This window comes from Anticarsia gemmatalis, chromosome 20 (genome assembly GCF_050436995.1).
Source record: "Anticarsia gemmatalis isolate Benzon Research Colony breed Stoneville strain chromosome 20, ilAntGemm2 primary, whole genome shotgun sequence".
Lineage (NCBI taxonomy): Eukaryota > Metazoa > Arthropoda > Insecta > Lepidoptera > Erebidae > Anticarsia > Anticarsia gemmatalis.
In genome coordinates this window covers 5,029,145-5,043,318 of record NC_134764.1, presented here as the reverse complement: position 1 = coordinate 5,043,318, position 14,174 = coordinate 5,029,145, and the positions used below count along the sequence as shown (strand labels likewise).

General features: G+C 34.0%; 3 protein-coding genes across 3 annotated transcripts in view; 1 reads left to right on the top strand and 2 right to left on the bottom strand.

Annotated features, from left to right (window-relative positions):
• Positions 1 to 845: 845 nt before the first annotated feature.
• mRpL18 (mitochondrial ribosomal protein L18) lies at positions 846 to 1,719 on the bottom strand. Its single transcript, XM_076127527.1, has 2 exons — positions 1,462 to 1,719; positions 846 to 1,258 (listed from the first exon to the last, which is right to left on the bottom strand). Exons 1-2 carry the CDS (start codon positions 1,626 to 1,628, stop codon positions 907 to 909), a joined length of 519 nt encoding a protein of 172 aa, XP_075983642.1. The 5' UTR covers positions 1,629 to 1,719; the 3' UTR covers positions 846 to 906.
• A 414-nt stretch (positions 1,720 to 2,133) lies between these two features.
• The window catches only part of wkd (TBC1 domain family member whacked), a 36,744-nt gene continuing 24,703 nt past the window's right edge, over positions 2,134 to 14,174 (top strand). The window contains exon 1 of the mRNA XM_076127382.1: positions 2,134 to 2,615. Coding sequence (XP_075983497.1) covers positions 2,479 to 2,615 — 137 coding nt within the window. The 5' untranslated portion in view covers positions 2,134 to 2,478. The remainder of the gene's footprint in view (positions 2,616 to 14,174) is intronic.
• Positions 7,637 to 9,069, bottom strand: LOC142981774 (ommochrome-binding protein-like). The gene is made up of 2 exons (XM_076127879.1): positions 8,966 to 9,069; positions 7,637 to 8,536 (listed from the first exon to the last, which is right to left on the bottom strand). Exons 1-2 carry the CDS (start codon positions 9,052 to 9,054, stop codon positions 7,696 to 7,698), a joined length of 930 nt encoding a protein of 309 aa, XP_075983994.1. The 5' UTR covers positions 9,055 to 9,069; the 3' UTR covers positions 7,637 to 7,695.

Here is a 14,174-nt window from a genome sequence, read left to right as displayed (position 1 = left end):
CTTCTATCATTTATTTTTTGTATATTATGATATTATTTTAAATACTTATATTATAGCGTTGTAAAAAAATATTTTATATTTTATTATGAACTGATCTTTAAATTTAATTCTAAATTGTAGTAAAAACAAATTAAAAGTTAATTGGCAATTTTGGTATTTGTGAAAGAAACTATTACGTTCGAAAACGGTAAAGTAATTCTAGAACTTTTATTTGAAAAATTACCGTAGGTACCAGATGCTAAAATAAAAAACGACCTAAAATAAAACCGCTATGCTAGCATTTCAATTTTACGCTGTGTTTATTGTTTAATTATCTATGACTAAGTTTTTAAATATTTTTGTTATATCGTATATGTATTGCGATTTTCGGTTTGTTATTCTTCTACCATATAGGTATATCTTAATACCAAGAAGCTTTTATTTTTCCTATTGACGAAGGCGTAATAGCTATTTAGCATCATTCTCAACAAAATTGCAATACATTTCACAAAATGCAGTAAATTAACCAAACACATTTAATATAACCACTCATATTAACAATTATTATGCATCAGTCTTAATTTATACTGGTATATATTATGCATGTACTTGTTCATAAATATACCTTTACCTACAACCAAGTAGGTAGTGGATCACCTTCTTTTCTTTTGTTGTGTAGTACTAACCACATGATTAATTACCACTGCAAAGTACATTCATAATTTCTATTTTTATGAATGAATACAAACATATTTGTTTGCATCCCTTGCCATAGGCACTTATTATTATTGTAAGCACGATAGAGGTTTATTTAATTTTTTTAACACAATCAGGTTACCATTATGGTTACAGGAAATAAAACATGGTTTTTAAAACAATAACTTTATTTTTAAATTACTCTATTTACTACTAAATTAAAGCTAAAATTTATTCCTCAGCAACTTCCCATGGTTTCTCTGGTCTGTGCTGATCCCATGGATTAGGTTTCTTGTACACTTCTGGCTCCTCTAATTTAACACCTCCTTTGACTACTTCTTTCAGGAATCTGTCTACTTTACCACCCTCCACTGGTTTGATGTCGCAATACATCTCAGTGATACCACTCTCCAGACATCTTTGTGCAAATACTCTACCTAGATTTATGTATGCACATGTGTCTTTAATACTGTATAACTGTTTTCGCAGCGCCCACTCAGATGTTTTTGCTTCTATCACGGGGCCATTAATGAAATGAACCACTTGAGCTGAAACTAGACGGTTGCTCGATACAAGAGATAGCCTGGAATGAAATACATTTGTTTAAAATTCTTCTTAATATCATTGTGCATCATGTGATAAGAGAGGAAGATTTATTCAGAACCCAATGGAACCATATTATTAGCAACTCAATTTGAGAAATAACTTGTAATATGTGACACAGGGACAAGATGGCAACTTAAATCTTTTTAAGAGTACTTAGAAAAAGTGAATTTAAATACGAACTTGTGCCAGAACTTGCGTCCTGGTTTATCCAAATGGTATCCATCGGGCTTGCGCGCAATTCTTATTCTCTCTAAATTGCGAGGATTTCTGTTCACAAACTCGGCTGGGGCAGTTGAACTTAGTCTCGAGAGAAGTGGAACGGGGAAAGTTCTTTTCAAGTTATTCATGTTTTTATTTATTTTATTTTCAGTAGGATTCTATAACCTATCAAACGGAATTCGGAAATTTCGGAATTGTCAATCTTGACAATTGGTTTCTGGCTCTTACTGCCTCCTGTCACAAATGTCACTTATTACGTTCATAAATAGTTACATATTATTGTCGACTATAACTTACAATGACAATAACAATTGATTAAAAAATACTAATGATGAATTTAAATTGACAAGCATACAAATGTGGAGCAGCCGTTTTTAGTCGTAGATTCACCTACATATTACTTTCTCTGCTGGTGCAAGGTATTTGTTGCATTAGTAAGAGTTAGGGCACGATGGTAGCAGCAGCAAATACAATGTGTATTTATACCGGAACAAAACTTTCGGGAAATCATTATCACTTTCTTTTCTAGCTATAGCTAACAGCTGATGATGATACATTAACATGATGTTCAAATCGATTTTTTTGTGATAATAGTGTAGATGTGTTATCTGTAGCATTCTGAAATACAAAGCACAACACTAAAAAATGACGTACATTGTACTTGTATTCACTTCACTCGCCCACCCACACGTTTAGTTTTGATAAGAAAAGTATTAGTTTGTATTTATTCTAAACACGCATTGTTACCTTATTCTCTGTCCTTAGATATGTGGCGGTAGCCGCATTATGAGCACTGCGGCCGTTTCTCTGTGCCAGTTGTATCGTGAAGTTGTGTGATTCTCGACGGGCGTGAGCGTGCGAGACAGTTGCATGTTTTGTAATTAATTTGTACGCCCACTCGGTGGTTGGTTGTGGTGGTTGCTCAGTGTGAGTGATGGTAGTAGGTAGAAGGTAAAGCAAGTGAGGTTCGTTGGTAAAATGTCGCTGCAAAAGAGTGTGAAAAGTGCGGGAGGAGACAGGAGTGACTTGGGTGATACAACATCGATATGTTCATCCGTGACAACGCAGCCAGATAGGCACGGCTTCTTCGGAGGTGCTCAGTACAGTCCAGAACCGTAAGTATACAATACAAGTTTTCAATATTAGCTGTTAATTGTTTTTGTTATGTTTTGTTGCACAGATTGTTGTTTGTCATAGGTCCATCTGTTTAGTGAAGCCAAGATATTTGTTTACTATGTATCTGATATCAATATGTTAATTTATGTATGTTTGCACCATACAATAAAACAGTATACATAAAAATAATATTTCAATGAATATTAGAAAAAAAATAAATTAATCAACTACTTATTCAATCTACCAATACCAACAACTTAGGAAATTAATGTTTTATTACTCAGAATACTGATATCATAACATGACAGTTTTCCGGGCAGACCTAAACATCAAACTGTATTATATTAGTACCAGTTAGGCATGTACTGCCTTTATAGGAAAAGTATGAGACAGACTTGTCATGGTTTGAAGAATGAAAAATAACATCACTATTACCTGTTATCTGTCGTAAAAGTGGTGGCAGTTGCCACTGTCTTATAGGCGTTTTTAGTCATGATAGAAAATGCACTAATTCTACCTGACACCACCTTAATCATCTGCAATAGATGTATACAGGCCAATGATGGTGATGATAACCTGTGTATCATTGAACATCTGAATATAGCTTGCGAACATTACAGAAGAAGTTATCACAGAGCCCTTAACTGTTACATTAATCTAAAAATTTGATACAATACTATCTTTGAATTGTCACACCTTTCTAACATCATAATGATGACAAAATGACTCACGAGGATGTTAAATCACGTAAAACAGATTTAGTTTTAATCTTGCAATAATGTTGCTTATCATATACACAATAATATGCCTGTTATTACACAAGCTACAATAGAAATAAAATGTCTATTGCATTAAACAAATAAAATAGACTGTATTTATTAATCTGCTTAGTAGTTACTGCAATTGCAACCACCAATATATCTAATGCTTAATACAGATTTAAAAGTTGTATGAAAAGTTTATAAATGAAAAATCTAAACAAAAATGCCTTTGTAAAAAAGTGGCTCTCTTGACTAATCCTTGTGGTCAAATATTCTTTTTATTTTATTTCTAGGGTTGCCATGTCTCACTTGAATTTATTAAAAAAACACTATAAGTATGATTCACTGAAACCAGCAACCACCTTTTTTTTAATAGGTATGTTGAAATTTATTTTGTTAGTAAAACACATGTTTTACACTATTTACCATTGATATTATGTTGGCTAACAAATAATATATACCTACCTTGTTCTATTGTAACAATTAATGTAATTAATAACAATTTTATGTTTAGATAATTTCAAGTATTTTAAGTGAAACATGCTTGGGTACTTTAATGCATTTTGTCCGGTCTACTTATGACAGTGCACCCTTGTGTGCAGCCTTGTGCCACAGTATGAGTCTAAGTAAACAGATAATTAATATAATTTGTTTAAATCATACAGTAGAAATTGGGAGTATGTTTAAAAAATATTATGTCGTTAATTTCCTGAAACTGTAAAGATAAATCAACACTACAAGTGAATTATAAAATTCACTAGAAGATACCATTTATACATGTCACCAAAATTTGTTTTGCTCAGCTTTGCCATTATTAACTTTTCCAACTCAAATTCTACCAATGGTAAACATATAATACATTTACAAAAACTCTGACAGGTTATTGAAATGTAAAAGTACTCTACCATAAACACCACTTTAAGATGCACATGTTTATAACACTCTCACACTCGTAAAAACGAAATCTTATTACTGAATTCTCACTCTAAACTGAAAAGCACCCTGTTCTAAGATTCTCATTACTGTTAACTATGGCTAAGAACAAGCTCAAAACCTTGAAGAATTTTATCATAAGTTTTAAAATTCATAAAAATCATTGTTTATTTGTGTATTCGCTTCAAACATTCCATGGTTTCAATGCTAAGTTGTTAAAGACTGACCTTTAAGCAACACATAGTTTTGCAAGTATTTAAGTGAAAATAACTTAAATTAATCATACTGTACACTATTATAATTACACTTAGCACTCGTAAAAGCGAAAATAATTAGGCATGAAGAATTTTAATGAGTTATAATGTATATTAGAATATTAGAATATAAATATAACCAGTGGCAGTAAGTTAGTTTAAACTTTTACTGAAAGTAATAGGTAGGTTATGTAATTATGTACATAGCTACATACATTTCTTTTGTGTGAGTGTATACTTAATTGTAATGATTTGCCTCTAAAACAGGTATAACTGCCTTACTAAAAAAATAAAATATAATTAGGCACTTACACTTGAATTTGTTAATTGTTGGTAATATTACGCAATTTTCTATATTAATTTCTTTGTTGCATAAAATTTAATTATGCTACAATAATTTCTGTATAGGTACTTAAATAAATATAGTGTTTGTAATCAATGACGTAAGTAACTAGGTACCTACCTACTTCTCAATGACATCATTTCTGTGTTACTGTTTTTAATTCTCCAGGATTTCCCTGAACCACAATTTTGTTAGATGCCTCTCTACCTAGTACTGGATTCGTAAAATAATGTTGACTTTATAAACAAATCAATCGCCCGACCGGCTTCTTTATTATTTAACAAAACCAGTTTCTCGTGTGCAAATATTTCCTCCAAAAAACTGCTTTAAACAGCTATATTTTTCGTGCAAATAATTTGATGACCTTATTCGACAATCTAACATCTCTACTACGCATATACCTCTATATAATAATACGTTGAAAAGGAAAGGAAGTCGGCATTATTTCTCAACTTCCCAGATATTGTGTGTCGGTCTTTCGTAACAGAACGTTGTTGTGCTGTCAATTTTTTATACACACATTAACAACCCAGTATGTAACAATAAATAAAAATTAGTAAAAACTCATGTTCCGTGTGCACTATCTCACGGAACGATGGCAGCTAACACCGAAATACGAGTGAATGTAGTGATGAAAAAGTTTTAAACATGTGAGAATTACGTAGGTATCATTTTCAAGTTGTTTTTCCCTGTTTTAATAACATGCAGTTTAATGTTATACAACTCATTCTTCTGGGAAAGTTGAATCTGTCGGCAACAATTATTTATTGGATCTCGAATGCTAATCACGCAACGCTAATGGCGATAAAGTTTTGTTAAAACTCTAGATAAAATGGGCATTAATTCAACCCTCAAGAATAATGTTGCGAAACTGTAGTTAAATAAACCATAAAATTAAGGAAGTTACGCATCGTAAGCGGCTGAATTCTGAAAACTCACAAAAGATCAGAACAATTTGTACGCTACGCAAATGGATTCGGTTAATTTTCTACTTGTTTACATAGAAAATGTACTGTTAGCGTTTACATTTGAAGAATTCTAGGCGTGAAACTTGAATCACCCATTAAGAATCTCATTTTGAACGGTATGAGAAATAGAAATCATATTGGAAGCGGAACAATTGCACACCCTTTCCATTATTTTATCATTCAAGATTATTAACGTATTGTATATCAATAAATGTTTATAATTCTTAACCCCGCATATAATTATGAACAATAGTCAGGCCGAAAACAATAGGCTCAGGCTCAAAGGAGGATGACTGGACTGGACGAACGTTAACAGAAACTTGGATAAACCCCACAAACATGACGTGATGAATGTTGTTTAAGCTGATAGCTACGGAATTTCGGTTATGACAAAGAAATTAATGCAAAGTAATAAAAGTGGATAAGTTCACCACAAACCACAGGCAGTCAAATGCTTGTTTATATGCGTTCTGTTCATTATTATAACTATTATAACGTGATTAGAAAAGTCGCTTTTAATTGTGCTATTTTATTATTAAGATAATAAATCGAATAATTTTGGAAACGGTAAAAATGGTGGCACTCCTTCCGGGACAAGTCAAATTTCACAATTAACTTTAAGTTATCCAAAGAATGCTTTACCGCATTTCGCTATTAAGAAGACCAACGCCTTCTTTTCTTTTACCAAATGTTATGGTTTGTCTTCAGCTGTCAATGTCTTGACCGAACTAGCTGGTTCATGAATAGATTCTTCCCTACTTTGGTAAGTACCATATTTATTCTTATAGGAACATAAGTTATCCCTTTTTCTCGAGCCAGGAAAATACCGGATTTATCCGGATGTTCATGTAACAGTTTGAGCCTTATGCAGATGTCTTCCGGACGTAGGGAGGGAAGACAAAGAGTTGTTCCCATGCCTTCATTGTGTTGATCATTATTTTAGATTAGCTTGGGAAATGTAACCACTTATCGTTATCGCTGTGTACTAATCAAATTTTCAAATTACGAGGCGTTTTTGAGATCAGATTAAAAATTAAACTATCGTAGTGAATGTTTAAGTAAGTGTAATTAAATGTTTATAAAAGTACAATGCAAAAGTTTCTCAGATTGTCATCTCTTCGTTATTTATTGCATGTCTTATTCCCCTCTTATTTTTTAAAGTAGACAGTTATAATTTGATTCTACTATTCTTTACTGTAGTTTAAAACTTATCATTACTTTTACATTACATACATTACAGTTACTACTGAAAGAGGTATAATATAATCCTCTTTATTTTTTACAAAAGAAACCACAACATAGATTCAGCCAATCACTATACTATAAAAAGCAAAGTTACCGTACATATCGGGGTAAAATACATGAGATTTAAGTTCAAAGTCATTTCCGATTAGATTATGACAATATCATCTAAATGTCTGTCCGTTCAAGGTCGACATGTATGATGAAGGTTACATATGCAGTGAAAACAATGAAAGTGGAGAAATGTAGCTCATTTGAAAGTCCAGCCCGGCACGACCATTGAATGTATTACATGATGGCCGTTTAATGGCCACTGAGGAAAGTATTGGCCATAAGGCTGCCCAAGTGTCCACTATACATTTAATTTTGTCGTGGTCTAATACACTATCGTTTTATATGACATGTGTTATAATAAACAAGAAGACTTATGTTGATTTTCTGCATATAATTTCGTATATTCTAGCTTCTTAGTATTCGTATTAAATAGCAAATATGACAAGGCTGAAGTTGAAAGACCAGTAAAAATAACAGACATTTATTTTTGTAGTTTTATAAGTATATGTTCACAAAGTAAAAATCTATTTCCTGCATTTCTTGTGTCTATTCATTTTAAGTCTTACAAGTTTAGTAGCATCAGAATACACGATGTTATTATCGTTATCAAACGCCAAGCCGAATGCGTCATCTATTGCATAAATCTTCTCTAATGATGTTGTCGCCTTGTTCACGGCATATATCCCGTCTTGGAGACAAACGTAAACATTGCCGTTTATATCCGTAGTCAACGCTCTCAACACAGGTTTCTCTTGATACAATATAGAATTTTTCGTGCCCTTCTTTTGCGAGTATAATCCAGTAGCGTTCGTGAAGAAAATGTTGTCCTCATTGTCAATAACAAAATGTTCCACTTTCGTGTCTTCTAAATCTGCAAATCTTCTACTTTCACCGTCGACCAAGGTATACAGAAACTGTGTTGGAAACACTGAGTAATACAGTACATCTTTGAAGTATATCGTCCATATGTCAGTTCCCCGTTCGCCAAACAATTCAGCTTTGTTGGTGCCGTAGTCATATTTGTAAATACCGTCGCCTCCACCGATGTAGATTTCGTGTGTTTCCTGATCAACTGTTTGGGCGAAACCGTTTTGAACATTATCGATATTCGCGAAATCCTTAGTGTTCAAGTTTAGTCTTGCAGATTTAAATTGATCGTCTTCTGATTGTGCGTTGTAACTGAAGTAGACATTGTTGGTGCTGTAGTCTACTGCTAATAGATATGGTCTGTCGAGTTCTTTTAGAACTTCAGACTCGTAGTACTTTCCATTTATTTTGATTCCAGTGCACTCGGTTTCTTCTTTAATGACACCGGCTTGGATCGTGATGAGCCCGGACAGGATGAGAATGAGTTTCATGTTGGCCCTGAAATGCAAGAATTGTTCAGGAAACACTGAATGTTTGCACATGTTAATTGCGTGGAACTAAGTGATTATAATAGTTATTCACGCAAAAGAAATCTTTGTTTCGACACTGAGCACATACACTTTTGCCTAATTAAGTTTGGTTGCGGTCAATTAAGCAATTGCTATTTTTAGAATAATTTTGATAATCACAACTTCCTTTTCACAGAAAAGAACCGTATAAAAGCTGCTATCTCCATAAGAATTGCGATCACAATGGTCAATAAACTTCTAGGTCTATCGATAATGATGATGGCCAGAAAATCTATACATCTGTCTTGTTATTACAATAAAAAAAGACATACACGAGCCTACTATGTCTAAATACATAACATATTCACGGTCAACAGTAATATTATTTACTTAATTAATTAGTTATGTCAGCACTTACCGCGTCTCACACTGGCCAAATGATAAATGACCTGATAACTTATATGAAGTGTATATGAGCACGCTAATATTTAAGTTTTTTGGATCCATAGAGCTGACTTTCGTTTAATATTTTTTTATTTATTATCCAATTTTTTACCAAAATAAGTAGTATTTATTTACGTAACTGCATGAATTTAAGGTAGAACTAGGAAATTTGTCAGTAGGTATTTTATGTAGCGCCTTTGCTGCTGTGCCCTTTATGTATTCATGCTTGAAATTTACAACTAATCCTGTGATAGCATTGAAAACATTCGACATTTATTTTCTTTTAAATAATTACATAATTTCAATACTAATATAGCAAGCAAGCATTTCAAGGCATTTCATTCTTTGCTCGCATTAAGGAATCCGTTAATTAAAACATTCAGCGTGTTTCATTGGTAATAAATCGTTCTGTTATGATCATGAAATTAATAGTTTTAATTGATTACCGTAATACGTTGGTTTGTAGTTTCTACTTCTGTTTGATAAAAAATATCTTACTGACGTTGTAATTTCGAACTAGATAGATATGAATTCGTTGAGGCGCTTGAACGGAAAGCTCCAACAAATTCAACTTATTTAGAATCTTTTTAAGTATCTGACAACAAGAATACTGGCTTAAAATTGAATATTTTTAAGATAACGATACAATACACGGATACTGTAAACATAATTTCAAACACCTAAAACTGGAGAAGCACACAATTTTTAGGTCTTTATTATGCATTTGAAGATGGGAAACTGTAGTGCAAAAAACATGAGTAAGTGTGTGGTTTCCATAGACGATGTCCAGGGTAGAGCGAAGTGAAGGAGAAAGATTAGGAAGGCTTACCAACTGCCATATGGGATTCATAGCATGGAAGAAAGAGAGAGAGAGAGGTTTCTCAAAATATAGCTTCGGTGCTCAGTCATTTCCGATACAGAACGGTATTTTCATATTTTCTTTTTATATTTGTTCGCCCACGTGTGTGCATATATTATGTTAAAAGTGGCTTATCTACTATCATAATGCTAGTGGAAGTAGGCCGCCTGTGGGATGCGGTATGCAGGCCGTACGTGAAGGTCTACATACCTGCTATAATTTTATACGAGTTAGTTGTTTAATCGCTTACATCATTAACTGCATAACATTTAATTTGTAATTAGTTGATGTTTTAAATGGCTGGCTGCAAGATGCACCAAAGAAGTGACAGATTGAGAACTTTGAATCACAGCAAGAAAAAGTTGCTCTAGGTGTAAAATTTGGCAAAAAACTGATCCCCAAGGAAGAGACAAATTAAGGATAAGCGACATAATAACTATTTAGTATAATATTTTACAAAGCTATATCTACTTACTCATTTGCAGCTAGATACAAGGACTGTAACGAAGGAAAGTCAGGCATATAAATAATATCAATGATTGGACATATTCGTGTTAGAAGGCGATAAAATCCCGTTCACAACTCAAGTATTTGTCGTCACACTGTTTGACAGTCGTCACGAGACACCTACACGTACAAACACTCACAGCTTAACAAATTACTTAGGTATTCCTGTTCCCGTTATCAGAAAAAGGCCCCCCACTCTCCCAGGCCGTTTTAACAACGCCACCCTTCGGAATAAATAATGCGTGCACTTGTTAAATGACGTCACGTAATTGGCTTCCCGTTCATTAGAGCCGGAGTGCTTGTTTTACGTTTGACTACACCTTGTGTTCCTTAAAAATTACCTGAACAGAGGCTTCTGTTTGGATGAGAAAAGTTACGAGTTGTTCTTTCTGTTTGTTACATTACGTTGGCTTGAATAGCAAAGTAAAGGTTTTATTTTCAGCATAGGTTGCTGGATACAGACACATAAATACCACTTTAGGCTGCTTTTAGGTGATTGCTTTTCGTACTTCGAGAAATCCTCTAATGGTCACCAAAATCTTTTGTTCCGCAGCCACATACTTAATTGTTTGGAATGCTAAAAGTTTTTAAAGATACATGTCTCCACTCATTTCATGTTCTGTTATTGTTACTGTCCTCGTGATTAAGATCAGGGATCAGAGGTTATCGCAATGGTTATTGAAAATTACTGTGAAATAAATTATATACAATATTCGTGATATAGCAACATTATTCGTTCGAAAATGTTTGGATTGTGTGTTATTTGGCCTCGGTTGTTACTGAAAACGAGTTGATAAGGGCTTTGTTTGTGTACGGGGTTTGTACAGCCTTGTGGAAAGAATTATAGTTTTCCGGGATATGAAAACCACATGACACATATTGACACTCGCCAGTTGGTATTGAATTGTATTGATTTTATTCTCCGTTATGATTTTGCGACGCAAATCGTAATAGGTACCTCCTGTTTCTGACAGATGCGGCAAAATCTTCATGCCTATCAGAGATTAATAAATCGGTGTTGGTAGACATAGTGGATTTTTCTTTTCAGTACTCTAAAGTTTGAAAGTGATTATAGAAGAAGTTGTGGCCCTGACCACTACTACAAGACATTCAAAGTCACTTTAGATTTTGTAAACGACCTGCCGCCTGCGTCATTTATTTCTGCTGCGGTAAATTTGGACAACTCAACATCCGGAGTGGATACACCAAACATTTTAGTTTCTGGTTAAGAGCATCCTCAAATCTAGTTGGCATGTCATCCAGTGCAAATCGGAAAATAGAAGACTGTTTTGGCGCCAACTTTAGTGAGCATTAAATAATATACGACTGAAACGTTAAATTTATCTATAAGTGTAGAGTTGGTGCAATTTGTACCTTTAGGTATAAAACAGTCTACCTTAAAAACATATACTTTGTTCTGCCGGTTCTATTATAAGACTCCGTAATCCCTGATTAGCATAAGATCCTTTTTGTTACAGGATTCCTTTTTCATGAACGCAAACGTGGGCAGAACATTCATAAATAATTAAGCAATAATTTATTCAATATTCCTCTGAGAAGAACTTAACTTTGACATTATTAGGTATATTTTTTTTTTAATTGTACACCAGCACGCCGTTTCCTTACATTAAAATAGTCTTAAGTTCCTGAAAAGTACTCAGCTAAAAGGCCTGGCCTCTAAATATGCCAGTTGTTAATTGTTATTGCTGGATCGCGTTTCTGCCGAGGTGTGGGGTTCCAATAAGGAGCTAATTGTACCGTAGCCTTACCTAGCATTGAATCGCACCTAGTACTAGCTATGAATCATAGCCAGTTATGTGTTACTAATTTGAAATGGTTCCACATTAGTGTCGAAACAAGCAGAATTTGAAATTCAAAACTGAAGTATCATTGTTAAAGATTTTGGCGTTGATTCTTGAGTTTCTTAGCAGGTCATATCACGAACTATTTTCCCAATTTTATGGTAATAATCCTCGCCAGAAAAACTTGCCCATAATTTTACCATTAGTGGAATTTTGATCGTTAGATCTGCTTTCTGGACAATGTCCTTGTAGTAGTTTAAGGATAAATACATATAATAATTAATATATGACTGAGTAACCTTCATTACGACATCGCCTATTACGACAGTTTTAATTTCCTATAGGATTTTAATTTACTGTACATATTATGGCTATAAATAAACAACGGATATGCTATAAAATTGTTCTAATTCAATGTATTGTTATTTTCGAGCTATGACATGCCTGTCTGGGTTCATTCACCATTTTTGGTCTAAATTCTAGTGTTCAGGATACAGCTAAATTGGTTAATGGCATCCTCTTGTCTATATTTGTCGCTTGACTATGCGCTTAGTCTAGGATTGTACTTCGACCTACAATCCCAACATACTATCCTCGTACCAAGGCACAAGCACATAAAACGTTAACTACTTATACGGAAGATGTAGCATTTCATCACCACTGAAGGTCGCTGTACTTTTGCCTGAATGACCGATGATTTAATAGAAAGTAATAAGCACTAATCAATAGGTAAACCAAAACTAGAAGAAACAGCGATTTTAAAGCTTTTTACTAGCTACTATATAGTGATAATTTGTTTCTTAGTCTTGGAAGATATTATTCCATCAATTTTCAGGTAATGAAAACGGAAACGCGATGAGTCACGACTCGATATTCACCTTCAAATAATTCACAATAGTGACACCTGCGTAAACACGAGAGCGTCGCAGACACCACGAGCGGTGACGTGTTACGAATTTACGTTATTTCCTTTGCATAAAAATATGAGTTTTTAAAGTATGCACGAGCATTTTACTAGGAAAAGCTAGGTAATAATGAAGTGCTTTTTTTGGCAAATAAATATTATTCCAAATTCCTTATACCTTGTAGACGCACCAGATTACTATTGGATTATGAATTTGTTTTGGAACTGCTATCCAATAAATCAAACCCCCTTTCATATTGACTGAAAAAACGCTGGCCTATACAGCGTGTGATTTCTTCCTAAGTAAGCATTGATTTCTAGTATTAGTATTTATTTCATTCGTCACTAACCTTAAATTCCAGCTTAATTATATTATTAGTTACTTCCATCATAGTGAACCTACTCTACATCGCACAATACGGTAATGCACAGACCCTTGACACGGTATCTCGGTGACATCATACTATTTACCGTCTTATGTAATTGAGTTAAGTAATCTCACTTGCGATATTGACGATCAAGTGTATTTGTTGCTCACACTACATTGATAACCTGTAGTTTCATAGCGTCGGGTAATATAATAGCGGGCAAGTATTGGGATTGACAGATTTGTCATTAAAAAAAATCGGTATGGCTTCAGCTTTCCCAATAAGAATCTACAGGTATAAGTGCGATTAGAGAATGATAACTGTTGCCCAGAAACGTCTTCCAAACTTCGAATTTAGCAACTAACCACTCAATCCTATATTTATGCCTTATTGAAAATATACTTCGAAATACCTATCGTCACATTTCTCTAACTCCTATAAAACGTGAAAACCACTTTCATTCAGGACAATATTGTCAGCGTACGAAGGAATTTGTTATTAACGTATAAATTCCCTTCAAGTGGAGCTTGGAATGACTTGTAATGTACGTTCTTTATTGGGCACGTGCTAGTGAAATAACAGACAGATAATGTACCTTACGAGAGTACTGTAACTTGAAAGAGCCGCCGAAAGCGACGTGACAGTTCGCAAAAGGGGAGTTAGCTTACAGGATTGGTCGGTTCTGGGCTGTGTTACCTCATATGGTCATCGGGTACTGCGAACTAACTTACTGTGTTTAACTC

Bases quoted from the DNA above. Each gene is read 5' to 3' on its own strand.
- LOC142981774 (XM_076127879.1), bottom strand. From the start codon at position 9,054: ATGGATCCAAAAAACTTAAATATTAGCGTGCTCATATACACTTCATAT. The intron at 8,537-8,965 runs GTAAGTGCTGAC...CTTGCATTTCAG, and splicing joins TTTGGCCAGTGTGAGACGCG to GGCCAACATGAAACTCATTC.
- mRpL18 (XM_076127527.1), bottom strand. From the start codon at position 1,628: ATGAATAACTTGAAAAGAACTTTCCCCGTTCCACTTCTCTCGAGACTA. The intron at 1,259-1,461 runs GTTCGTATTTAA...ATTTCATTCCAG, and splicing joins GGACGCAAGTTCTGGCACAA to GCTATCTCTTGTATCGAGCA.